The sequence below is a fragment of the Ochlerotatus camptorhynchus genome, unplaced genomic scaffold, assembly GCF_037179485.1.
Source record: "Ochlerotatus camptorhynchus isolate MF236.1 unplaced genomic scaffold, CSIRO-AGI_Acam_v1.1 ptg000429l, whole genome shotgun sequence".
Lineage (NCBI taxonomy): Eukaryota > Metazoa > Arthropoda > Insecta > Diptera > Culicidae > Ochlerotatus > Ochlerotatus camptorhynchus.
In genome coordinates, this window is record NW_027040915.1 from 84026 (window position 1) to 110468 (window position 26443).

A 26443-nucleotide genomic window follows, 5' to 3' on the forward strand; every position below is an offset into this window, starting at 1 on the left:
GCTTCGGCATACCAGACTATTTTCGGCAACCCAAATTGAAACACTATTTTCACTGGATTTTCTTACGAAAACACTTCGCTGAATGCATGCAAACGATTCTTTATGCTTTCAGCTTCAATTTGACTATATTTTTACCACTTAGAAAAAGCAATCTAGCAAGGTTTTCTTGAAATGAAACACACGCACTACAAATTGTAGCTGATTTCGAGTTGCCGATAGTAGAACAGCAGATTTACATGCAGTTCAAATGGAACGGTTGTCGAAGAAAAACTGGTTGCCGACAATACTCGCTCTCACTAGAGAAGATTGGAGCTTTGTAAAAGCGTTTCAAAACAGTTTTTGACAATTCTTTCGACTGAAATTGTTAGAGCAGCTGGCAGCAATAGATTGTAAACCAATACTGCATATGTGTGCGTTCCTTAGAGAAAAAGGCTATAGAAAGAAGGTCGCTGCTTAGGTTGCCGAGAATACGTAAATTCCCCTATATATTTTCATTTTCCGTCAAACCTCAGTTGATGTGTTTCATGAAAAACAAAACCATCAAAGTCGAGCGCTCTTTCGCTCTTTCGTTCGTCCGCTTCTCCGAAGTTCGAAAGAAATACCAATAAGGCGAAGGGTGAAAGAGAGACAAGCGATTCAAAATTTGTTTGTAGACGCCGACTGAGGTACTTGAATGCTGCAAAGCTGTTCGGCTTCAACAGAAAAAAATAAAAAAGTAAAGGGTTGTGTCCTAGACACGACCGCAGTATGACGTAGAACCACACAAAACGATTCCTTTACTCATTGTGGTCACGCCTTAAGCCGCTGATTTGGTCCTGCTTGCTGCAGAACCAAGCGCCACGCCGTCCGAAGCGTTAATGAGCAGTGGCATGAGAGCAGCGCTGATTTATATCTTTTCAGGTTCAAGCAGAATGATGTGCAATAGACTGATGCAAAATTTGACCTTTTCGCTCCACAGTGCTTAAATGTTTTCAAATTGGGTCCTGATTAGCCTCCCAAAGTTACAACTCATTTGGTTAGAAACAGACTTTACACAAGACTTTTGAAGTTTACATGTTAATTACTATGGGAAATCTCAACTTTATGTTCATTACCTTCTAGTCTTTTTCCATATTGAGCTGCGAAACAGTTCGTTAGCCATTCTTATAAAAAGTTTTCTCAGCTACAACTTTGCTGAAGATTGTTTCTATGTAAAACGAGACAGGAAACAGTTATTAATAATTTAAGAGATTGGTAAACTTATGACATGATCAAGCAGCTGCTCTGTAGGCAACACTGTATTTTGCAGTGTGACATAGTAGCCATGATTTTTGTGTCCTATTCAACGCCCCAGAAACACCAATGTTGCCTGCTGAGCAGTTGATTGAGCATGATCATAAGACATCAGCGCATTGAACCATTGATAACTTTCGATCCTTGCATTTAATTAAAAAGTGGTCTTCAGCAAAGTTGTAGCTGGGAAAATTTCCTACAAGAACAGTTGAAAACTTTTGAAGCAGACCAATATGGTGAATTATTAGATAGACATGAACAAAAATCTTGGTTTTACCATAGTAATTCCCATACAAACTTCAAATGGTTTGTGCCATCTCAGTTTCTCAAGAAATGGGTTCAAATTTTGAGATGTTAGTCAGGATCCGATTTGGAATCGTTTAAGTATTGTGGAGCGAAAATTTCAAATTTTGCATCACTCTAATGTGCAACCAAGTGGTATTCGTTTATGATGACTGGGTTTGGGGAAAAGGCTTATTTCATGAAATCAGTGATAAAATTATCATTTGTACATTTTCAAAAGTTTAATTACAGAAAAATTGGAAAAATATTTATTTCAACAGGTTTGTAATGTAATATCCTATCGATTGGCGTATTTGGATTTTAATTTCATCTATAAATGACAAAGTTACAAGCGTTCAAAACCTAACACTCCTTCACCACACATATTTTTTGACTTGCACCCCAGTATAGTCGACAAAGACGTAGTTCTACGTCAAAAGTGTTAGCAGTCTCTTAGTCACATCTATTTTATCGATTTAAGCTGTTATTGACAGAACTCAATTTCACCGACTCCGACTCCACACCCTATCTGGCATGCTAAAGCTAAACGAGCCATCACATAAATCCCATAGAACCCTACTGGGGAACCATGCACTATCTCAAGTGGCCTGCCACGCGCAAATCAATACTAAGTCAATGAGCCCCTGCTATCATCTTTCACTGTATCTATTTAAAGTTTGTCTACGACGACCCGGAAAAGAAACCTTTAAACACACTAGTAAAGTTATCTAACCGATTCACTACTCTACTAACTCGTGTGAACGCTCCCTCTCCGTATATCAAATTCGTTGGATGTAATCACTTCCCGGGAAAGATATGGAAGTAAATGTTGAACAAACAGGACAGGGAAGGACTTTCAGGTCAGCTTTTTTCCCTTGTACTAGGTTCTATAGCAACGGGACGCAATTGGTGGTGGCACTCTCGATGAAAGCAAACGCGAAAGAGTAGGCTAAATGTGTGTGTGGGTTTGATAGGATAGAGCTGTATAGAAATTGCGCCATCGAAAGGCAACCCACCTTTGATTCTGAGAACTGTTGTGGGGATAAAAAAGTTTACTCTCTACCTCCCTACCCCATTTTGTTTTCCACTTCCGAAGACACTTTAACAAATCGTTTTCTGTGGTTTTCTTTCTGTCGGAGTACACAACCGATGAAAGTAATTCAGATACTGAATCCTCCTGAATCTTCTGCAAATTTTTCTCGGTTTCGTGAAAAGTGGGATTACTCAGAGCCCTGAGGAAACCCATTTTTTTCGAAACTGAATAAAATTTGCGTGAGATAAAAAGAAATTGCAATTCAATTTTACTCAGTCTCTGAGTTAGTTTCATCGGCCGTTTTTCTTGAGGAACGTTGAGAATGGATCTCTGGGACTTTAGTATGTATCCAACATCAACAAACATACAGAAACTTATCAACTAATATTTGAACCAAGACGAGTTACAGAACAGTAGACCCGTTTTGATTCGTGCGTCTGGTTTGGAACATTGATTGACAAAAAAAAAACGCTTCTGCACAGTAGATGACGTACCTGCTAATAAAAATGTCTATTCAATAAAATAGCTGTCATGTCAATCAGCTGCTTCCGCTGGATATTTTTGTAAAATTCCTCGAAGGGTGATATTGATGGGGCCGCTGTCACAGCAAAGCAGTACCCACAGAAAAGAAAATTTTCGTCGCGTGGGACTAAGGAGCAATAGGTCTCCGTCTTTTCCTTTTCGTGTTGAGATTTGTAAGACGCCTTATTTGCTGTACACTGTTGACCTCGGTTCGTGGTAGCATCAATATAACAAGTTTTTCACATCTCATAGATCTTGCTCTTTCTGGCTCGCTGGGCTTATCTACGTCTTCAAGCGACCTGATTGGTGGCAAACATCATATTTGTTGGCTTGTTATCCTGTTGTTATTCGAAGATGATTAGATTTCTTAAATGCCGCTCATCGCAAGTCGGTCCCATTTGCATTTTTGTCAAGACTGATTTATTTTTTCAATGGTGGTGGTAGCGAATCACCCATATTTTCATAATACTACATGGACTCATCAATTTTGTTCTGGAAAAGTTTGGAAAATAATCGAACGGGTTCATTACATAAAGGGTGGCCCACATCAAATAGCATCAAAGAAAAATCTAGCTTTTTCTGGGTCACGCTTTGCTTTGTTTTAGGCCACCAAACCAATGAAGCGTATACTATTCTAGGTTTTACAATAACCGTGTAGATCCAATGAATCATTTTAGGATTAAGTCCCCATTTTTTTCCAAATGTTTTTTTACTAACCCAGAGAGCATTCGTGGCTTTTATTATTACCTGCTTTAAGTGTAAGTTCCAATTAAGTTTATCATCTAGAATGACTCCAAGATACTTTACGCTTGACGAGTAATTTATAATAGATCCATTAATTGGCAAACTTTTGAGTGTTACTTGTCTTCTGCGAGTGAACGGGACCAAAACTGTTTTGGATGGGTTTATATTTAACCCTTCATTTTGGCACCACTGAAATGTGCAGTTCAATGCAGATTGCATTCTATCTGTGATGATGTGATCAAATTTTCCACGAACTACTATGACCACGTCATCAGCAAACCCGATAACTTCGAAGCCTTCTTCCACTAGTTTTTTGAGAGGATCATCAACAATACACCTCCTTGAGGACACCCCCTAGTGGTCTTTATTGTTATTGATGATTCTCCCAAGTCAGTCGATACTTCCCTATTATTCCTTTTTTCCATTGAGTTTTTTATAGGGTTGTAAGATGTATTATCAAAAGCGCCCTCTACATCGAGAAATGCTACGTGAGCAATTTCTTTTTTGTCAAGAGTATTTTCTACTTTTGTAACCAGTTTATGTAAAGCTGTGACTGTAGATTTGTTTGATTGATAAGCAAATTGAGACCTGTTAAGAGGGCTCGTTTGCAAATATTTTGATTTTATATACTCGTCTATTATCTTTTCCGTGATTTTAAGCATGGTAGATGTGAGACTTATTGGTCTGAACGATTTTGGATTTGTTTTGTCTCTTTTGCCTGCTTTAGGAATAAAGACAACACGAACGTGGGTCCATATTTTTGGTATATGACCAACCACTAAACTAGCTTTAAAAATATTAGTTAAGGAATCAAGTAGTACTTCTCCACCTTTCTGAAGAAATGCAGGAAAGATACCATCTTTTCCAGGAGATTTGAATGATTCGAAGGAGTTTACTGCCCACTCAACCTTAGTTCGTGTAAAGATGGTATTAAGAACGGCTGAATTTACAATTTTCTTCTGTGCCTACTACATTATCACTCGACACCAAATTTGATCCTGGGAAATGAGTTTTCATCATTATTTCAAGGGTTTCATTTGTATTAATAGTAAAATTACCATTTGTTTTCTTTAAATTTCCAAGACCATTTGAATGGTCCTTAGAAAGTACTTTTTATAGTTTGGCTACATCTGTAGTTTTCTCAATGTTTTCACAGTGAGACCTCCAGGTTCTTCTGCGTGATTTCCTTAATTCTTTATTATATGCTGTAAGGGCCTTTTTATATTGGTCCCACTGTCCAGAAGCTTTTACTCGATTGAAAAGTTTCCGAGTTATTTTCCTTAGCTTATTTAAAGTTCTATTCCACCAAGGAACATCTCTGTTTGAGAGTTCTTCCTTGACTGGACAGCTCGCTTCATACGCATGTATGATTTTTCCAGTGATATTTTCTGCTGCTTTGTCCAGTTGTCTGATTGATTCTATTTTATCGTCCAAGTTTATATCTACAGATCGCATTTCAACTCGTAGCTTTCCCAGTTGGTAATCCTAGGATTTCTGTAGGCTACTTTGATTAATTCACCAGCATTGTACTCAAACACTATTCTTCACCTGAGACATGCCAGTTTCTAATATTTGTCGAAAGCATAGGACTAGAAATTGTCAAGTCCAATACTTCTTGTCTTCTTTTTGTGTAAATGTAGGTTGATCTCCTTTGTTACATATATCGATGTTATTCGAAGATATGTATTCAAAGGAGATCATTAGTAGCTGTGCTTCCCCAAGTTATGTGATGGGAATTTGCATCACATCCAATGATGAAGTGTTTGTTGTTAATTTTGCAGAAGGCTGCTAATTCGGGTGGAGGAACTGTATCCACATCTCCAGGAAAGTAAGCCGAAGCTATGTAGGCTTTGGTTTTCCCCCGGGTTGTGGGAATTTCCATTCGAAGTGCAACTAAATCTTTGGTAATATATTGTGTTATAGGTACGAATTTGATCCCCCCTTTTATTAAAATTGCTGTCGGAGGTTTTGGATTGCTTTCATCATAAATTAGCTTACCTGCCTGTGTGCCTATTCCAAGAACTCGGTGTTTATGAGCCCAGGGCTCTTGTATTAGCGCCACGGTTATATTTTCCTTAGCGAATCTTCGACAAAGGACTCCGGTTTTCCCTTTGGCATAGTGAAGATTTATTAGAATAAATTTTAAGTTAGTACTCATTTTTTGTTTTGTTTTTTTTTTACTGCTTCTGGTCCTTTAACGACTTACGGTTCCTTCCGGGACTAATGTTCTTCACAACCCAGCACAAATTTGATGTTCCTGAGGAAGTAAGGAAGCAGAAACTTCCCAAGTTTGCCAAGAAATATATAATTTGGCAAGCGATCTGTTCATGTGACAAACGGAGTGCACAAGTTGTGTGTGAAATTTTACTCAGTCTACGAGTGTCCTACGTTTTGCAAATTTGAGTAAATGGAACTGAAATGAGGGGGTTAGAATGAAAGGGGTGTAAGTGACTTTGATTGATTCTCTTCATCGACTTACTCTTTTGATAGCCAAAACTTTATGAACAGATTTTCCACTATTTCTGCCACATAGTTTGATAAAAGAGGCTCTCATCTAGCATCCAGAATTGCACACAAATCAAGGAATGGGTTTGCAGCTCTTATGCATGATCACTGTCGATTTCTTCAATCAAAACACTTACGTGATACATCAAATCACATGAAAAATCGGAAATAAGAGGGTTGGTGGACATATTGATTACACTGCTGTCAAAATATGTAGGCGTTTCTCCGGGAGCAGCAAACCGACCTGGTTGTACAAGCAGATTATGTAGTGTGCCCATTTAAAAAGTCAGATAAGGGAAGGCGTTGGAAAGAATGAAAGAAAGAAGAACAAGAAGGAGATACGCTCTTGTATATGTTAATTCCAATCAGCAGTATCCCATCAACACCCTGGTCCCAACCTAAGCCAGTTGACCCGATATTCGGAAAACTTTTCCCGACTTGCCTTGTACCGACAGATACAAAACTCAAAACCGTTAAACTTTTTTATCACAGGAAACTCGAAATAACTAAGACCTATAAAGCAATGTTTTACGAGCCAACCGTCGACAAAGATGCTCACCATACTACGTATAAGTTTTTACTTTGCCGATGCTATCTTCCCATATTGTTCTTGGAACCACGATGACAACATAATAATAATAATAATTCGCAATGCAGTTGAACGATACGAATGGTCTATCAGTGTTTAGGCAATCCGGCCTTAGGAGAAGACTAGGGTGGGTCAACTATACAACCCCGTATTCCCCACTGCTCTTTAAATGTATATTTGTAATATCAGTGAATTCGACTTCTGAACCGATGCCATTTTAATATATGTATTGCATGAAGGCTTCGGATAGATGAATGGTTTGAGGGCAAGAGAAGGTATTTAAATAGTTAATGTTCAGTTCATACTCGAAGAACTAACCGATGATGGAACGTGTGTTTCCTTTACTTATCCGCACTTATCAGTAAACAGAAACATTTCAATATAGAGATGAGCAACAAATGTGCAAAATTTGATCGAATTTGGTTATAATCTCTATTTGCAGGAGAATTTTCAATTTTGTATGGGAAAATGTACGGGAAATGAATGAATCCTATTCATTTGCCTTCCAAAAAATTTAAATATTGCTTAAATTCAACCAAATTTCGAACTTATATTGGGAATACTATACCAAACAAATGTGTCCAACACTGCAAATCGATTTGATCTTTGTACAAACAGTTACTAATCTTTCACTTTAGGTCAAGTGTTCCACACGACCTATGTACATGCACATATTGCACATATATACTAGGATGGGTCATCATGATAATTTTTTCAGAACAATGTTTTTTTTTTTTATTCCATTTTTTAACTAGCATTATGCATAACTTGGGGACGATTGGTTGTAACCCGGCTTTCCGCATTGCGTTTGAAATAAGTATGGGAAATCCTACTTTTTTGCATCTTTATTACTAGGGACCACGCATCTAAATACGTTAAAGTAAAGCCCAGGAAGTGCCTAACCACTTTGCCAAAGAATGCCCCTAATAAAAGTTATAGTTGTTCAAAGATCACTGTTTCGAATTAAATGCCAAAAATCCCTTTTTCTGACAACACTACCAACGAAAGTCAAACTCCAAACTGAAATAATTTCGAAGTTGATTATTTTATCGGTTTGAAATGTTCAGATGAAATGTTCAAGAACAAAACAGAAAAATAAAAGTTGTTGAATATTACATCCAAAAAGCTGCACAGAGGTCATTCCGCCGGTTGTGTAATATTACGTTGTACGATGTACATCGATTTTGCGAACAAAATTACATCTATTGATGTAATATTGTATCTGCTTTTTGCTATTACATCATTATTTCATACATCAGCTTGAATTACGTTGATCGATATTACATTTTTTTTTGCTGTGAATAGATCTATCTCATATGCGTAGTCGGAGGGGGAGGGAGGGGGGTCACTCATATCAATAGAAAAAAGTTTCAAACTGAAATAACTTCGGAGTTTCTTATCTTATCGATTTGGTATGTTCATATGAATTATTCAAAAACAATTTTCCAAGCTCATAGGCAAATTAAGAGATGAGGGGGGGGGGCTAACTATACCCTCCCCCTTCACTCATATAAATGGAAGTAAAGCTTCAAACTGCAATAACTTCGGTTTTTCTAATCTTGTCAAGTTGGTATGTTCAGATGTATTCAAAAGCATGTGCTATATTAAATAGGCGTAGTTAGATATGGGAGGGAGCTTACTGTATCCTTTTCCCCCCTCACTTATATCATAAAGTTAACATAAAGACTAACATAACTTCGGAGTTTCCGCTCTTTCGAGTTATTTTGATGGGTTATTCAACAACATTTGCTCAATCTCATAAGAGCAGTTTGAAAGCGAGTACCCCCATTCCCTTCCCTACTCTTTTTGTTCGCTTTAGTTCGGAGTCTTGTAGCAAAACTCTTTTTTTGTGTTTGTAGTAGTTGTTGCTCAAGCTGCAATTTTTATTAGGTTAGTTTAAGAACAATAGTTGTAATTTAAATCCACTTACATTTTAGTCTCCGCTTAGTTTTAAGCGAACAAATATTATTTTTATAAGTAGACTTAAGTATAAATACTGCAATTCCAATAGTTAAGTTAATTTTAAGTAAAGTATAAATACGGAAAAAATCTTACAAAGAACTAATTGTGGAATAGCATTCACTCTTTACGAAATGTAAACTTTTATTATACTATCACCTAATCATCAGTCTGTCATCGCTACATCTTCATGATATGACATGGCTGTCATCTAAACGTCACCGCGGTCATCTGCGAGGCGTTGGTTACCGCAGTGGCTCACTTGCATACGAGGGGCTTGCACGTAACATCCTCCCCCTCATGTCGCCTCAGTTTCTGCTTTGGCGTCATCTTCCGGTTCCACATCTAGTAGTGCAAGCTTAATGACTGGTCTCCGTAGTGTACCACCCGAAGTCACTACCTCAGCTTGTCGCACGGTCCCATCCTTTCCAGGAAACGTACGCACTACCCGACCTCTCAACCACCTATTCCTGACCTTCTCATCCGCTATGACTACCAACTCACCCTCTTTGACTGGTCGCACATTTTGGAACCACTTGGTCCTCCTTGTTATCGTCGGCAGATACTCGGTGATCCACCTTTGCCAGATCCTATCCAATGTGTGCTGCATCATGTTCCAACTGCTCCGCAATGACTCTCCTTCGCTTACAGGTTGCTTTATCGGTTGTTGTACTCCAGTTGAACTTAACAGCAGGAATTGATTTGGGGTTATCGCTTCCTGGTCTGACGTCTGCAGCGAAACGAAGGTCAAAGGCCGAGAGTTGATCATTTTTTCCGCTTCTGGAAAGACTGTCACCAGCGATTCGTCATCCAGCTTACGTTCCGTGGGAACCATGACCAAAGCCGACTTGATGGACCGAACCATCCGTTCCCAGCAGCCTCCCATGTGTGGTGCTGAGGGTGGGTTGAACCTCCACTGCGTATAGGTGTCCGTGAAGGTACTGCTTAACTTCGCATTGATTCCCTCGATTTCCCTTTTCAGCTCCCGGCTGACCCCGACAAAATTGGTACCGTTGTCGGAGTAGATCTCTTGAGGGGCTCCACGTCGCGCAATGAACCTGCGCATTGCTTTTTTGCACGAATCGGATGATAGGCTGCTTGCAACCTCGATGTGTATGGCTCTAATAGTCAAGCACGTGAATACCACACCCCAACGTTTAGCTACGCTCCGACCAATTTTTACCAAGTACGGCCCGAAATAATCGACCCCGATGAAAGTGAAGGCACGTACATGCGGCGTTAATCTTACCGTTGGTAGCGGTCCCATCTTCGGTGCCACTGGAACGGACTTGTACACTCGACACCACATGCAGCTAGTCTTCGTCAGGCGTACGCGTGTCCTCAACTGAGATATGCAAAATCTTTGGCGAATTTCGTTCACCACTGTTTCATCGTTGGCATGACGAAAGTCACGATGATACCAATCCAGCAGTAGCATCACCACACGATGATCATGTGGTAGGATGATCGGGTATCTTGCATCGTACGGCAAATACTCTGCTGCACCGATCCGACTATCTACTCGAAGGATTCCGTGCTCATCCATCATCGGCGACAGCTTCGCAATTTTACTCGAACGCTCCAGTTTCTTTACTTCGTTCTCGGGTTCTCTGCTACGTTTCATCGTTGCCACCTCATCAGGATATGCGTCCGACTGTACCAGTAACTCCGCCTTTTGCAATTCCTCTCGGCTTAATTCTTTCGCTGTAACTCGAACACTACCCGTGGACGCTCGACGTAGGTTGTCCAGGAATCGATGGACATACGCAATGCATCGCTTCAAACGCTCGAACTTAGAGAACCGTTCAAATTCAACTGTTGGCTTGACGATGAAATGCGGACAGACGAAAGCTGGTCGAAGTTCTTCGTTTGTATCTTCCACGTTTTCTTCTAACCACTCCCCGGCTTGGTCGTACAGGAATGCAGGTCCGCGATACCACCGGCTTTCGATTTCGGTTGATGGCCCTTTTCCCCACTTTGTTGCTTCGTCAGCTATGTTGGTTTTCGTCCCTATCCAATTCCATTCATCCACCGTAGACAAACTAAGAATTTCGTTGACTCTAAAAGCGACAAATTGGCGGTAGCGACGTAAATCCGACTTTATCCAAGCAATTACTGTTGTAGAATCACTCCAGAAAAAGGTGCGAGTTATCTTCACGGAATGATTATCTATGATGGCTTGTCTCAGACGAGCTCCTATTAAGGCCGCCATTAGCTCTAGTCGCGGCATCGAAAGTGTTTGCAGGGATGCTACTTTGGTCTTCGATGAGACAAGGGTACATCGAACTTCTCCCCTGTCGACGATTCGGAAGTATGCCACCGCAGCAAAGGCCTTATCGCTCGCATCGACGAAGATGTGGAGTTGGAGCGACTCGTAGCTGGCTGGCATGTATCCTGGAAAATAGCAACGACTGATCTTCACCTTAGTCATCTCTCGTAGAGCTATCAACCACTGATTCCAGTGGCAGAATATATCAGATGAAACCTTTTCATCCCAGCCGATGTTTTCTCTCCACGTATCTTGCACCAGAACTTTACCGTGGATAATGAAAGCTGCAATCAAACCGAGGGTATCGTAGAGACTCATCACTACGCTCAGTAGCTCCCGTTTAGTCGGAATAACTTCACCGTCTATGAGCTGCCGTAGTTCCTCACGAAAGTGCAGACCAAAGGAGAATACATCTTCTTCTGGAGACCAAATCATCCCTAGCAACCGCTCAAACCTACAATCTTTACCCACCGCAAATCGCTTAACCGCAGCAGGATTGGCTTCTCCGATGCGCTCGAGGACTTCCACGCTGTTTGATGTCCAGTTCCGGATAAAGAAATCAGCCTTCCCATAAATCGCTGCCACTTCGCTTGCTAGTTGAACCGCTTCTTCGATCGTGTCGACGCTGTCGAGGTCGTCATCGACGTAATGCTTGTTTTGTATCGCCGAGGCCGCTCTTGGATACAGCTCCCCGTGTTCTGCTGCATTTAGGTTCTTTACGAACTGCGATTGAACGGGTGAGCAGGTCGCTCCGAATATGGCCACGTCGGTTACCATTATCTTGATAGGCAGCTCCGGAGAATCCCGCCACAAAAACAGTAGAGCACTGCGGTCGACAGCGCGGATAAGAATCTGGAGGAACATCTCCATGATATCCGCCGATATTGCTACTTTGCGTTCACGGAACTGAAATAGAACAGCCAACAGTGAAGTCAGAAGGTCCGGGCCTTTCAATAGCTGGTCATTTAGTGAAATGCCCTCGACTTTAGCCACAGCATCCCAGATGAGACGAACCTTGCCGGGTTTGTGTGGATTCACCACGATACCGAGAGGCAAGTACCACGTACGTCGTAGGTCGAAGCCATTCAACTCGTCCTCGGTTGCCTCGTGCACATATCCTTTAGACAAGAATTCTGCTATCTGCCAGCGTACAGTATCGTACAATGCTGGATGCTTCTGTAGCCGTTTCTCCAGACATCTTAAACGCTTTTCTGCCATAGGCCAGCTGTCCGGTAGCTCGATATAGTCGTGTTTCCACAACAACCCTGTTTCGAACTTTCCGCTCTCAGTCCTTGCTGTAGTCTCTTTCAATATCTTTCGGGCCCGTTCCGCTTCGACACCTTCCAAATTAGGTGCCAACGCAATCCCGAGGCTCTCTAGCGAAAAGAACTCCCGAACATATTCGTGTAGATCAGCGGTCGCAGTATGAGCGCAAATATGCATCTGCCGGTGTTTCAGCTGTTCTCCCCCTTGTATGCTTCCATATACGGCCCAGCCAATACGAGTCTTCGATGCCATAGGTTCTTGTGGACGACCTTCTCGCAGCTTCAGCGTGGCAAGGAGATGCGAATTGTTGAGCCCAATCAGTATCCCTGGAGTAGTAGACTTGAAGCTCTGTACAGGCAACTTCCTCAGGTGTTTATACTGGTTTGTCATCTCATCGTAGTTCAGGGATTGCTCTGGTAGCCCTAGACCATCCACTGTGAAGGCTCCTCCGAGTTTGAAACGCTTGTTGCTGCCCTGTGCGGAAATATCCATCTGTACCATACGCGCGTCCGATATCTTCTTGTTTATGCCGCTAGTCCACTGGATGCAAAGTGGCTCCGTTTGCCCGTCCAGACCTAGAGAATCAGCAACTGTGCGTTCCACTAAAGTCACTGATGACCCGTCGTCAAGAAAGGCAAACGTGTTGACCTTGCCGTATTTTCCGTATAGTGTGACAGGAAGCACTCGAAATAGTGTAAGTGGAGCTGATTTCTGATGCATAGTTACCGTAGCATTCGTTGTCCGGTCGGTTGTGCTTGAGTCCGCCGATGGTTCGTAGTGCAGCAAACGATGATGTAACTTGGAGCATCCGTTAACTCCGCATGCGTCTCCTTTGCACGGCCAACGAGGATGTGGCTTCAGACACCGTCGGCAAAGTTTGTGCTCCTTCACAATGCTCCAACGGTTATCAAGAGCGAGCCCCTTAAATTTTGAGCACTCACCAACTTGATGATTTAGCGCATTACACGCTGGGCATTTCTTGATATCTTCAGGTCTCTTTCCACTCACATTCACGTATCGTTCCTTCCTTCCCGCACTATTATCTGCATTGGCCGCCGACGTGGAACCGTCTCTCGTCGTCGTCGAGTGCGCGTTCACGAAAGCTTTCTCCTTGGTTCTAGCACGTTCATCTCTGGGATTCTTCTGTTGAACTGTGAATAGCGACACGCTGCTGGTTGCTGATGCTACATGGGTCATGTATTCACTGAAGACATTGAGATCCACCACCGGAAACTGTTGTTGATACATCGCCCAGTTGAACTTAACGTTTGCTGGCAATTTATCTACAAGCTCCTGTAGCAATGTTGGATTTGACAGATGCCAATGCAGCCCAACTGCCTTCAGATGTCCGCACAGATTCTGTACGGCCAAACCGAAATTAACTAGTGTTTCCAGCTTGTCAGGTTTTGGAGGAGGAGTAGCTCTTATTTTTGTAACCATGGTATGCACGATCTGCTCTGGACGTCCGAACAATATCTGCAACGTTGACACAACCTGCGGAACCGTGGATGGATGAAGTAAAAAGCTGCTCACTGCATCTCTAGCGGCTCCTTTCAATGCACGTTGAAGACGAAGAAGGTTCTCAGAGTCTGAATATCCACAGGCTTCCGAGGAATGTTGATAGCTGCTAATAAAGAGCGGCCAGTCAATGGGATCCCCAGCGAAGATGGGCAACTCTTTCGAAAGTACCTGCCGTGCAGCCAACTGTTGCTGTGTCAGACGAATCACATCGGGTTGAAAACCGCGACCATCAAACGCGGGATTTGGAGGACCGGGAATGGAATTCCCCATTTGACACACGCGTGGAGGAATAGGTGGGGGTATTATCGGTGGATAGATTGGTACAGAGTATGACGAGCGGCCCCCGATTGGAGTCGGAGATATTGAGGGGTGGTAGCCATAATTGAGGTAGTTTGGTTGAGGGTCTATATTTATTACACTAGGAATAGGTGGTGCATCACTTACCGGATAGGGACTGTTAACAAACCTGTCATCCCTAATCCCTGAGAGCTCATCCGGCGCTGAATGTTGCTCCTGTTGCGAACGTGGGTATGCGTGAGGGTCGGGTCGCACTGGGGGTGGCTGATGCTGGCTCAACGATTCAAGTTGGTTCTTCAGCTGGTGTTCTGCAGCTCGTAGACGATCTAGCTCTGCATCACGTAGCTTCAATTCCTGCTGTCGTTTCACTTCCATGGCGGTCTGCCTTTCAGTAATCTGCTGCAACTGCTTTCTCGTATCTGCTTCCTTCTTGTGGAGGTGTTCCACATCCGCATCCTTCTGTAGCTGCAAACGCTTAATTTGCTGTACGAGTTCCAGCTCCCGCTTCCTTCGCATCTCGATGTCCTGCTGATGCCGCAATTCTACCTCGTTCGTTTTACGACGATTACCCGTTTCGCTTTGCCACTGGTCGTATGGTACCACTGCTCTTTTCGCCAGTTTTGGTACTGTCCCAGTGCGTGACACGACAGGCTTTGGCTCGTTCAGGATGATCTGCAACGAATGAAGGTCCACCAACGAAATGACATCTCCTCCAACAGCTCCGTCAAGCTCGTTTTCACCGATTGTGATACTGCCGGTTGTAAGGTCAATATCGTTGAAGTTAACAGGCTCGTTCTCCACAGGGAAAGATCCTAGCATTTCGCATTGGATAGGAGTGGAAGTTCGTTGCTTGTCTGGAGCTTCGACCGAATTTAATGGCGTATGGCGAATTGGTTCGACTGGCTTGGACGTCTCTACAACGACGCCGGTACCAGTATGGCTGGTTGATTTCACCTGCTTGATGACCCAATCTTCCACTCGTTTCGCCGATGATCGGTTCGAACGATGACTCCTAAGCCTCGCTATTTCGTCTTCCTCCTCTTGCTGGATGAGCAAATCGCGCTTTTTGGCAAGATAGTGCCTATCCCGTTCAATCCTCTCTTTTGCAGCCCTTTCGTTAATCAGCCTATCTCGTTCTAGCTGTTCCCGTTGACCTTCTTCCTGCATCCTTTTCTCTTCCTCCAGCAATTCCAATTCACGGGCCAATCTAGCTCTCCGTGTACTCGAAGTACTTGATCGTCCAGTGACAGAGGTCGGTGGTGGTGCAGGATTACGAGCGAAGCATATAACACACGTAAACAAATCTGTTAGCATTGTCTCGCTGCTCATATCGGCACAAGTGAGGTGATACCATTTGGTACACTTTTTGCACTGCACCCTACAACGTTCGGCGTTGTTTGTGCGATCACATCCAGGACACTCTTTGGCTTCTCCATTATCGACATCGACCGCTGACGTCGCACGTCTGGCCTCCGCAACTGTCTTTTCTCCGCGAGCAATGTCAGCCATTGTCGCCTCTCGTGCATTGTTAGACGCCGGAATGGTAGAATTACCCTGAACGACGCCATGGCTCTGCTGGTTAGCCGCAGCTGCTGCCATTTGTTTGGCTTTCGTTTGGGCACGCGTTCTCCGGGTCATTTCAAGATAAAATCTTGAGTTTTTGTTCGCTTTAGTTCGGAGTCTTGTAGCAAAACTCTTTTTTTGTGTTTGTAGTAGTTGTTGCTCAAGCTGCAATTTTTATTAGGTTAGTTTAAGAACAATAGTTGTAATTTAAATCCACTTACATTTTAGTCTCCGCTTAGTTTTAAGCGAACAAATATTATTTTTATAAGTAGACTTAAGTATAAATACTGCAATTCCAATAGTTAAGTTAATTTTAAGTAAAGTATAAATACGGAAAAAATCTTACAAAGAACTAATTGTGGAATAGCATTCACTCTTTACGAAATGTAAACTTTTATTATACTATCACCTAATCATCAGTCTGTCATCGCTACATCTTCATGATATGACATGGCTGTCATCTAAACGTCACCGCGGTCATCTGCGAGGCGTTGGTTACCGCAGTGGCTCACTTGCATACGAGGGGCTTGCACGTAACACTTTTGGTGCAGTATACAATGTCAGATATATTCACACAAATGTCATTGGATTGTAATGATTATATTTCATTTTATTATATTCTACGATTTGTCAAGGTACTCTTTTCGATGCTGTTCCATCCCCTGAAGCAAATATTGCTGTTAAACTAGGTCTCCGGTTAATTTCTTGATAAGTCAGAAATTAGTTTCACACCTCATTCAGCCATATCGTTGACAACCATCAAGGAAGCAACTCGTTGTATCGTATTGAAATAATCTATATCATTACTCCACTCATTTGCCGGTTTTTGCATGAAGCCGGTCGAAATTTCGAAAAGGAATCAGCACTGTTAGAAATGACGTTTGACTTGAGAGCCCAACTGAAATGTAGCCCACCTAAAGTTAGCCCAACAAACGAAATCCGATTGTATCTGTGTCTGAGACGAAGCTGGTGGTTTCCGTTTTCTACTATTTTTTTGTTTTTGACGTACAAATACTTCTGTGTTTTCGATATGCGGGTGGCCCGAATGGCAAACAAAAGCTTTATATAGAAATAATATAGAAACTGGACTAATAATTCAAACAACATCTCCTCACTAACAAATGAACGGACAGGTGGATATTAAATATTTCAACTACAACAATTTTCGTTTTAAAACTTCTTATAGACTAAACCACCCCTGATTTCTAACTACGCTTATGAGATTGAGCAAATATGTTTGAAGAAATCGTCCTGAACATACCAAATCGATAAGATAAGAAACTCCGAAGTTATTTCAGTTTGATACTTTACTTCTATTGATATGAGTGAGTGGGCGGGGTATATTATTACCAAACCCCCCCCCCCCCCCTCTCAAACTACACATATGAGATAGAGCAATTGTTTTTGAATAATTCATAAGAAACTCCGAAAATATTTCACTTTGGAATCTGACTCCCATTGGTACACCGGCAGTGTTGGCAGAAAAAGGGATTTTTGGTGTTCAATTCAAATCATAAATATTTTAATAGTTATAACTTTTTTTAGATACTTAATAGCTTCCTTTGGCAAAATTGTTAGGCACCTTCTGGAATATATTTATACATACTTAGTTGCACGGTTCATGCAAAATTGTGGTCTCTAGAGATAAAAATGCAAAAAAGTTGATTTTCCCATACTAATTTCCATACAAATTTCAAACGCAGTACGGAATGCCGAGTTACAACCAATCGTCTGTGCAGTGGTAAACGTGACTGCTTTCTCACCCCAAAGGGTCTGGGTTCAATCCCAAGTGAGGTCTGTGGAATTTTTCTAAGGCATAAAAATCTCTGGTCACGTCTTCCTTCGGAAGGGAAGTAAAGCCCTTGGTCACGACCCATGTATGTTTGAATAGGTTGCGATATCCTACGCAGCACAGTGGTCTAGAACTGTGAAAAGACGGTCAAAAGTCATTATCTCATGAATCTTGCATTTTAGACTAGTGGTGTCTCCAGAATTGTTTCTGGATATAAAAAAAACCCTTCTTTTGACCATGTCAAATCAATGATTTATCCTCCTAGAAGTGAGATTCAAAATTTATTTTTCCAAAAAATGCATATTCAGCTTCGGTGTCTTCGGCAAAGTTTTAAAAAACATCAAAATAAGAAAGTTTGTTGACGACACTAGGTGGCTATTTCTTAATCTCATTGAAATATGGAACGTTTTTGGTGAAAAACCTCCTAATAAAAGTTTCTACTTAAAAATTAATTTCTTAAAACTTCTACTGGTTTGAAATGTTCTACAAAATTGTTCAAAACATTAATACACATAAGTTTGATGATTATCACAGCACACTAGATCGCTTAATAGGTAAGTTTTTAGTGGTTTTGCTCCAAAAATAGAATCCCACATCCCACGACAAAACCAACAGGAATAGGAGTATTTAAGTGTGTTTTCTTCAAAACATTCAAAATTTCTTGCAGAAATATGCAGAAACATGAATTATAAGTGAAATGCTGCACACAGATACAAATTCTGAATTTTAATTGTGATGTAAACATTCATTCACGTAGACTTGTATTTCATTTCAAGCAACCGAGCAACTTGTAAACAATGTTGTTTACAAAGATGGGCTTTTGTATACAATATTTGTTACAATGCATGAAATGTGTCAGAACTTTACATGATATATAATATAAACGTATATGATATGTGACGCTCCATTTGTGTGCATCATATTGAACAGAAATTTACGATACTTTTTCAAACTGTGCATAATATGAGTTGTTTTTTTTTATGGAAAACCCCTTAAAAGTGATTTTTTCCTAGATAAAACATTCTTTGAACCTCTACTGCTTCCAAGTAGTGTCCAAAATGATTAAAACATCAGTATACACACATTTTCTGAATATACACTGCACTGCAATTTAAAAAAGGCAAGTTATTCTTGATTTTATTACCAAAATGTAGATTTTATTTTAAATATAGATTTGATAGCAATTTGGATTTGTTTAGCATTTATAAACGCACAGATTGAGACCGAGGTAATAAATACAATTAAAATAATGACTTGTTTAATTTCAAACAGTCTTCTGTAATTTATTATAATTTCTACAAATTTTTCAAACCATCAGGAAATGTTTGGGTTAGTTCAGATTTCATTGGTCTAAAAAAAATCATTAAAATATTTTAATGGTTATTAAATTGATTTTTTTCCGGTATATTACCTACCCGTTAAAATTAACCTATACAGCAAATCCGTCATTGTGGATGGGCGAGAAGTCTTTCGGGTTCAATGCTCTCGAATGGACCTTACATTTTTATTCCGTGCTTCAAACGCTTCTTCCGAGTATATAGGGTTTTTGATCTAATTTCCGTCCTACTAAGCACACCCCGCGCTTCACCTCACTCTTCTGAACGAGTTTAAACAAAAAATGGAATATTTCTGTCAAAAATGACTTCTAAATTTATTCACCTTTCCATTCGTACCGTTGGATTTGATAAAGAGTCACCAATTGTTGAGATATTGATTAAAATCTAACACTGCTTCTTGATTCTAAATTCGTTCTACGAGTTTCAATTCCGTCCTAACGCATTGAAACGCCATTAGATTTTTTTCGTCCTACGGATAAACGTAGAAAAAGGGGATTCGCTAGGAGCGCTTCTTTTGTTTTGAGAACAATGAGCGTAAATATTCATACAATGCGCTCTAACAGGATTTATGTTGTAGCTAATGAACTAACGCATCGGAACAAACCTATTATTGATTTGTGCACGGTGAAATAATTGATATTATTGATCTTTTCTGATCGATAGAACGGAAATGGGCGATTACGACGAAGTAGCGCTCTACCCTACCCATCGCAAGCTCCAGTGACTCCATTACATCAGCACCATGAATTCGTACAAAGTGTACTGATGATGGCATGTAGTCAAGGGTATGTTTTTCAAACAGATAGGCAGTCTCTAGTGCGTTTATTCTGAACTTCTCGGTATTAATCGGCTCGGCTTTGATTTTGTCAAGGTAGTGGTGGACAATGGTAGCAAATTGCTATCAAATGGCAAAAATATGTATTTCATTACAAAACCAACAATAACTTGCCCACTTCAGAACCTATTGCGATGGAATATTCAGAAAATGTGTGTATACTGATGTTTTTTGGTCAATTTTGGACCCTAGTGCGATCTAGTGTGCTGTGATAATCATCAACTGAAACAATCCTGGAGACACCACTTGTCTAAAATGCAAGATTCCTGAAATAATGACTTTTGACCGTCTTTTTACAGTTCTAGGCCACTGTGCGCAGGTGTGGAAGCTGCCTTCCTTGGATGGCAATCGATGTTCGTCGGTGATTGGCACTAGATTGCGGAACAGAGACCAACGTTAAATAAAAAAAAGACGAAATAAATAGGTTCGATTCGTTTCCCATACATTTTCCGGTACAAAATTTAAAATTATGCCGCAAATCGAGATCATAACCAAAATCGTTAAAATTTGACACTGCTGTTGAGGAATTTCAACACCCATCGCAAAAGCAGTGGCAGGTGTTTGTGATCCACCATACAAACTTGACCCACCCTAGAGAAGACAATTATCTTTTTCGTTAAAACTGCTGCTGCTGTTCACCAACACACTATTACCGTTCTAACTGATACGTTTAATCGACACGATAGTTCAGCAAAAGTGGCGACTGCCGTTTGAACCCGACAGCGGTAGTGCGACAAAACACAATGAAGACGGTATGACAAGAATGACGAAGTTTTTATACTGCTTGCCCTGCCGCTCCAGCCGTACTTTCCAGTGAAAGAATGCCTGCAAATCACATTCGTAAGTCTAAGCTGTTCTCAAGGCAAATTAATTTTCCAAGTAACGACTATTTTACACTCGCTTCGAGGAGAAAAGTTTAATTTCCACTCAGAAATTGATCGCTCATGTATGCCACCGATTTTCCGATTTCTCGCCCTCGATTAAAAGGCTAGCAATTCTTCCAAATTGGCATCCATTTGATTAAAGTACAAATTCCCATAATGTACTACATACCTACAACCCACCCCCCAGACCGAAGCGTTCGGAGCATTCTGAGCCTAAACTTTTTTGTTTTGTTTCCATTTCTTCCTCACAGTTCTACTTCGGCATTTCCTGCATAACTCTGTCGATATTTGTTCACGACGAACGCAAATTCCTGAAAGGAGAGGTAGACAAACCCAGCGGGGAAAGTTTCCTGGAGAAAGAAAGCATATCAACAGGTAAGCAGAAAATTGAACTCAAGGCTGTTACCGTCTTCCTCCCTGTGCCTTTCTGAGACTTCATTCATCCAGCATATTTGTTTCCGAAAAATTCATCAATCATGGAAGTTTTCTTCGGGGAAAAAATGTTCACGTCGTTGCTTGTGCGCAGGGTTGCTGCCACTCACTCGCTATAAAATTTGTTTTTTTTTTTGGTAATTGTGAAATCATTAGATGTTACAATGGTAACTAGTATTTGTAAGTTACAAGAACAGGTCGCGAGATATGTGTTTGACACATAAAACCTGGCTCACTCTGAGTAAACGCTCACGAATCATGAAATCGCTTATTGTGATGCACTGCGCACAAATTGACAGGTTTTATGTGTCAAATATACACTTCACATCCTCTTCTTGTTACTTGCAAGTACAACATATCATTATATCATCCAATGGTTTCATAATTCCGAAAAACAATATTTCATAGCAAGTGAGTGGAAGCAACCCTGCTTGTGCGTACCCGGAATTGATGTGGGAAACTTCCTTCTTCATAAAGCTCATGGGGGCTTAGGTGTATCAATGAATAGTTGATAAACTGTATATAACAATAAATTCCAATATAGACACTGCCCGGAAGTGAAATGTTTCGAACGGATCTGTTTTTTTTTTTTTAAACCAATAAATCTTGAAAAAAACGGCTTACCATTCCTGAAAACGCCTGTGAAAATCTGAAACAAACGTCACAGTCATCGACTTTCCGCTCGAAAGAAGTTTCTTTCAACTTGGTATTGATTATCCACCGCATCGAGCTCATTGCAGCCAGACCACCATGCTCACAGCACATCAGGGCCAGGCAGCGAGTGAAACGTATCCTACAAATCCTGATTAAACGAAATTAAAACGGAAATTAAAATTCCTTCCGTTCGTATTTGCAAGCGCACGATGCAGAACCAAGTAACACATTTGCGATTGCTGGATGCATGATGAGGCATGAGCAATTCAATGAAGGAAATTGAGGGATAGAAAGCAGATTCCCGATTAAGAACAACACTGCACAAGGGCGTTGCCAGGTTTCGAGCTAGGAAGGGGTGAAAAAAATGTACTATGGAAAATTTGGCCGAATGCCATATCACCGAACGCCATTTTACCGAACGCCGTGTTGCTGAGTTTAGGGGAGAGCAGTTGCCCCCCTCTGGCTACGCCTATGACCCTGCATTCGTACGTCATTATAAAGATGGATTTGGCCGTCTCTGCGAAGGAGCTTTTCCTTCTTTTGGTTCGTTGATTTGACGTCTCGATGCATTGATGAAGCTCTCATCGGATTATGTACAACAGAATATTTTCATACGAGAGAATAAGCCATTTCCATGATTAGTATGAAATTAGTACACGGAAAAAGGTGTTCATGTACTTTCAACTGGGAATGCACATAACATTTTTCCATCATCAAAACGAATGAAATCTATTTGAATTTCACAAAAAATTCATGTGATCATGAGTTCTAAATGATAAATCACTTAAATTTCATTTGACACATAAGGTTCAAGTGACTTTGTGGTGCAATTCTCAATTATGATATCACAAGAAAGTTATGTGAAATTTTAATGAATATTTCTAGAATGAGTAGATTTTTCGTCGATTTTTGCCATATTCGCAAAGATTTATGAGGCTCGGAAAATGTTTCTACGTTTTCTAGAGTTTGAGTAATTTAAACTTAAATTTGAGTCGATCTTATATGCCATGTAGTGTGGAAATCCGTTAGTTACTTAGTACTGTTGCTTTTGCACGCCATCAGCGCCAGCGGGGGAACGAGCACATCTTAGTGAGAGATTCAACTTTCCACCAACTTAATTATGGAGAAATAGACAATCAAAAGAGCAAATTATAAGCTAATTAATACGATTCTAAACACTTCGTGGTCAAAAAGTGTTGATGAATCTGGATCAGTGTTGATGAAACGATTCAGATAGGAAGGAATACCGCAATACAGATCATCGAGAAATGGAGAGTACTGTACAACGAAGCCAAGTACGATGAATTGGCGCTAAACAATAACACTGTTGGAACGATTTTACAAATACAGTTTTAAAATAAGATATATCAGACAACATATTCATTGCATATTGTAAAATAATTACACACCTGGGGGAGAAAAACTTGGCTAAATATAACACAATTTGCTTATACCATCATTTTTGCCTTTCTCTTATGATATCACTTGAAAAACACAATTTCGTTCCAAGACCCGGAGATTACCCTACAATAGGTGTTTGTCCCCAATTACCTCAAATCCCTTGTGCTACACTCAGCAGTTCCATTTCAAATAACGATTTTTTTTTAATTTTTTTGATCGGCCTTCTTCGATTATGTTGAAACTTTGCACAGTTGTTTGTCGTTGTCAAACATGCCATTTTACAAATTTGGTTTTGTACACGATTAACACTTCAAAAAGGAATATGCATAAATGATACGCATCAATAGAAAAGCATATATCTTACGAACGATTTGTTACACACTGTAAAAAAATATTTTATTATTCACAAAAAAAAATTAAATTAATAAGAAAAAAATACTATGAATTTACTATTTATATTTTACTTTAGATAAAGTGCTACTCACTTTGAATCGCTGTAGGCCGTGCATGACGAGTTTTTCTTTTGCTGCGTATTTTTCGTCAGTGAATTAAACTTTTTTTGCTTTGAATTTGCTAATTTGTGTGCTGAAACTTAGTTTCAAGTGTTCATAACGTTATCATTTAGTGATATATCGTGTTTTTCCTGTGTTGAGGCGTCCAGATTTGAAGCCAAATTTGTTTAAAAAAATAAGAGAAGAATATAGCAAGTGAAAAATAGAAACATGCAGTGACAAAAGAAAGAAGTAAGAAAAAAAAGGTCCACCTTGAGTGATTCAGTTGGCCTTGAATTTAACCTCCAACATCTATGTCGCAGCTTCAGTTCCATTGTTTGGTGTCGGTTTCATTGCCTCCCGGGAGCCCGGTTCTCCGAGTTCGGATGCCACACTTTCGGCGTGTAGTTCTATTCAGAGATTCGTCACCGTGGACGAGTTTTAACCCGGTCCGGTTGGCAAATTTGCCAAAGAAAGAGCTGATAATGTGTCCGCCCCAAGTTTTGGTGGTGATTCGGTGGCAGACGTTGCCTTGAATCAGCAAGTTTTTCGCTTACAAAAGTGCTCGGCTGCTGGTCTTTTGCCAGTGTCGGAGATTGCGACTAATTTGAAAGATGCCTCGCTGGATACGCTCAAGACTGGACTGGTGGCCGCGAACGGTTCCTGGGGAAAGCACTAGCCGCGAACATCCTCCCAGGCATGGCAGTGCAAGAAAATATGTGTTCGGAACTACGGAACCCATGGATTGGAGGATCAAATTAACATGGTGAGACCAGTCCAAATACTTTTCACAGTTGAAAAAAAAACTAAATACGTGCAAGGATTCAAAAGAACATTTTGAAGCTGAAAGTGTGTGTTCTGGGTTCTGCGAATTCTTTCAAAAAGTACCAAACAGAACTTGAACACGATTGGATATTTCGGAGATACAATGAATTCCAATTTACGCATCTGCGGATCTTGCCGTCGAGAAGTTGAAAGATGGGCTAGAAGAAGTGAAAAGCAAATCATCGCTGAAAACTCGGAACCTTTTGTTGGAAGGGTTTTGCTTGAAGTACCCAGTCTGTCAACGATACCATCAACAATATCAGTGGCCACAACTGTAACAAATTAAAATGAATGTTCGCGACCTGTTAATATCGAAACATTCAACCGAGGAATGGTTGGGATTCAAGTTTCACCGATTGATGCAAAGAAGTCAAACAACGTTTACTATCCTGAACATAAAATTAAGGAAATCAACCAAGGAATGAGGAAGCATCTTTTCCAACTAGTACCGCAGGAGGACCAAACAAGTGCAACACAGGATTTTGAAGAAATAATTCTTCAATTGAAAGAAAAAATTGGCAGACCAGATAGCACAAGGAGTGAGAAACTACAGATTTTAACTGTGTTGCCCAAGTCATGGACAATACAAAAAATAATGGATGAATTTAACACCACAAGGTACCTCGCAACAAGAGCTAAAGAATTATTTAAACACGAAGTAGCACATTCAGCAGTTCACAGAAGATCGGACCATGGTTTAAATGATACAACGAAGGAGCTTGTTGTTCAATTTTTTGAGGACGATGAAACAAGTCGGGTGATGTCTGGCCAGAGAGATTACGTGTCAGTGAAAAACGATCGAAAACGGAAAGCAATACAGAAAAGGTTTGTGACTATGGCATGACCAGACACTCCCGGGTAACTAACTCAGTAGCATGAGACCCCTGAACTGTGTCGCAGGGCCGGCATGTTACTGGGTATTCGGAGGGGCTACGCGGACAAAGTATGAAACACAGGAATATTCACATTTTATAACACATTTATTTGCCCTAAATATTCTGTGGCGTGTGGGTGTGGGTTTTCACTTATATGTGGCGTGTATGCGAGTTAAAATTTGCACTGTACTCACTGCTGCAGTGGGATCTCCTACGGCGTCGCGACGCTGGCGTTGGCTCACACGGCTGCTCCTGCACTACCGTGTGGCCGAAAACTTGCGGCGCGGGCTGCAAACAGTATTGTTGCAGCTTCGGGAGAATGGCGGATCTGGTGGCGTTCATCAGCCACATACGGCTCAGCAGGCGTTGCTGGCTCGTTTGGCTGGCAGGCGTCTTCCGTCGTTGACAAAATCGGCTGACCGTGGCATGGCCACCTTGGTCGAGCCGAGACGGGACCCTCCTTGGCAATTAAGGCCACCGGCCTGAGGGAATCGTCCCTGAAGGACGATCGAGGATCATTTACTATTAGCCTCGGAAGCCATCTTGACTTCCGAGCCGAGCCGTGTAAAACCGTTTTATTTGCGGTACTTGGAAAAAAATCCGTTCCCGAAAACGGGAACGGACCGTGAACTAAAAATCACGGCCAACTATCCAGAACAAAATTTTCTCAAATATACACCGTGAACTATGGTTCACGGCTGTGGTTCACGAATATGGGAACTCTTTTTTTCCCGTGTACGAGGTGTACAAAATGTACAAAAGCACAAGAAGTCCTGAGAATTATCAAATTCTGTCAGGGAAATTTCCGTCAGGATAATAAAAATCAATTACCTGAACGGAGGTAGGCTATCCAGCCCAAACCCCACAAGAGGGGGGGGGGGGGTTGTATTATATATGCACTACACTTCACGATACCGGTCTACACGGACGCCTGATTACTTCTGCCAATTAGAAGGTTTTTTCTTTTACAACATGGCCACTCGCATGCCTTTTGCCGATCATTCTCCATTTTTAGCTTAATTGTCCTCCCTTTAGTATCGTTCGAGTGTTTTTGCAGCGGTACTAACCCTCTCGCTGCTGTGTGTTGCCTTCTGT

General features: G+C 41.0%; 2 protein-coding genes across 4 annotated transcripts in view; one reads left to right on the forward strand and one right to left on the reverse strand.

The window, feature by feature from the left end:
- Positions 1 to 20521, reverse strand: part of LOC135711257 (serine protease SP24D-like) — a 28075-nt gene extending 7554 nt beyond the window's left edge. For 2 of the 3 annotated variants that reach the window (XM_065234050.1, XM_065234052.1), the window contains exon 1: positions 20377 to 20496. The gene's annotated coding sequence lies outside the window, so the exon portion shown is untranslated. Of the gene's footprint in view, positions 1 to 20376 lie in introns of all 3 variants that reach the window. The other variant, XM_065234051.1, reaches the window with a different exon arrangement.
- An 8-nt stretch (positions 20522 to 20529) lies between these two features.
- LOC135711283 (uncharacterized) overlaps positions 20530 to 26443 on the forward strand; it is a 47804-nt gene continuing 41890 nt past the window's right edge. Inside the window, exons 1-2 of the mRNA XM_065234088.1 lie at positions 20530 to 20538; positions 20922 to 21045. Of these exons, the coding sequence (XP_065090160.1) occupies positions 20530 to 20538; positions 20922 to 21045 (133 nt within the window). The remainder of the gene's footprint in view (positions 20539 to 20921; positions 21046 to 26443) is intronic.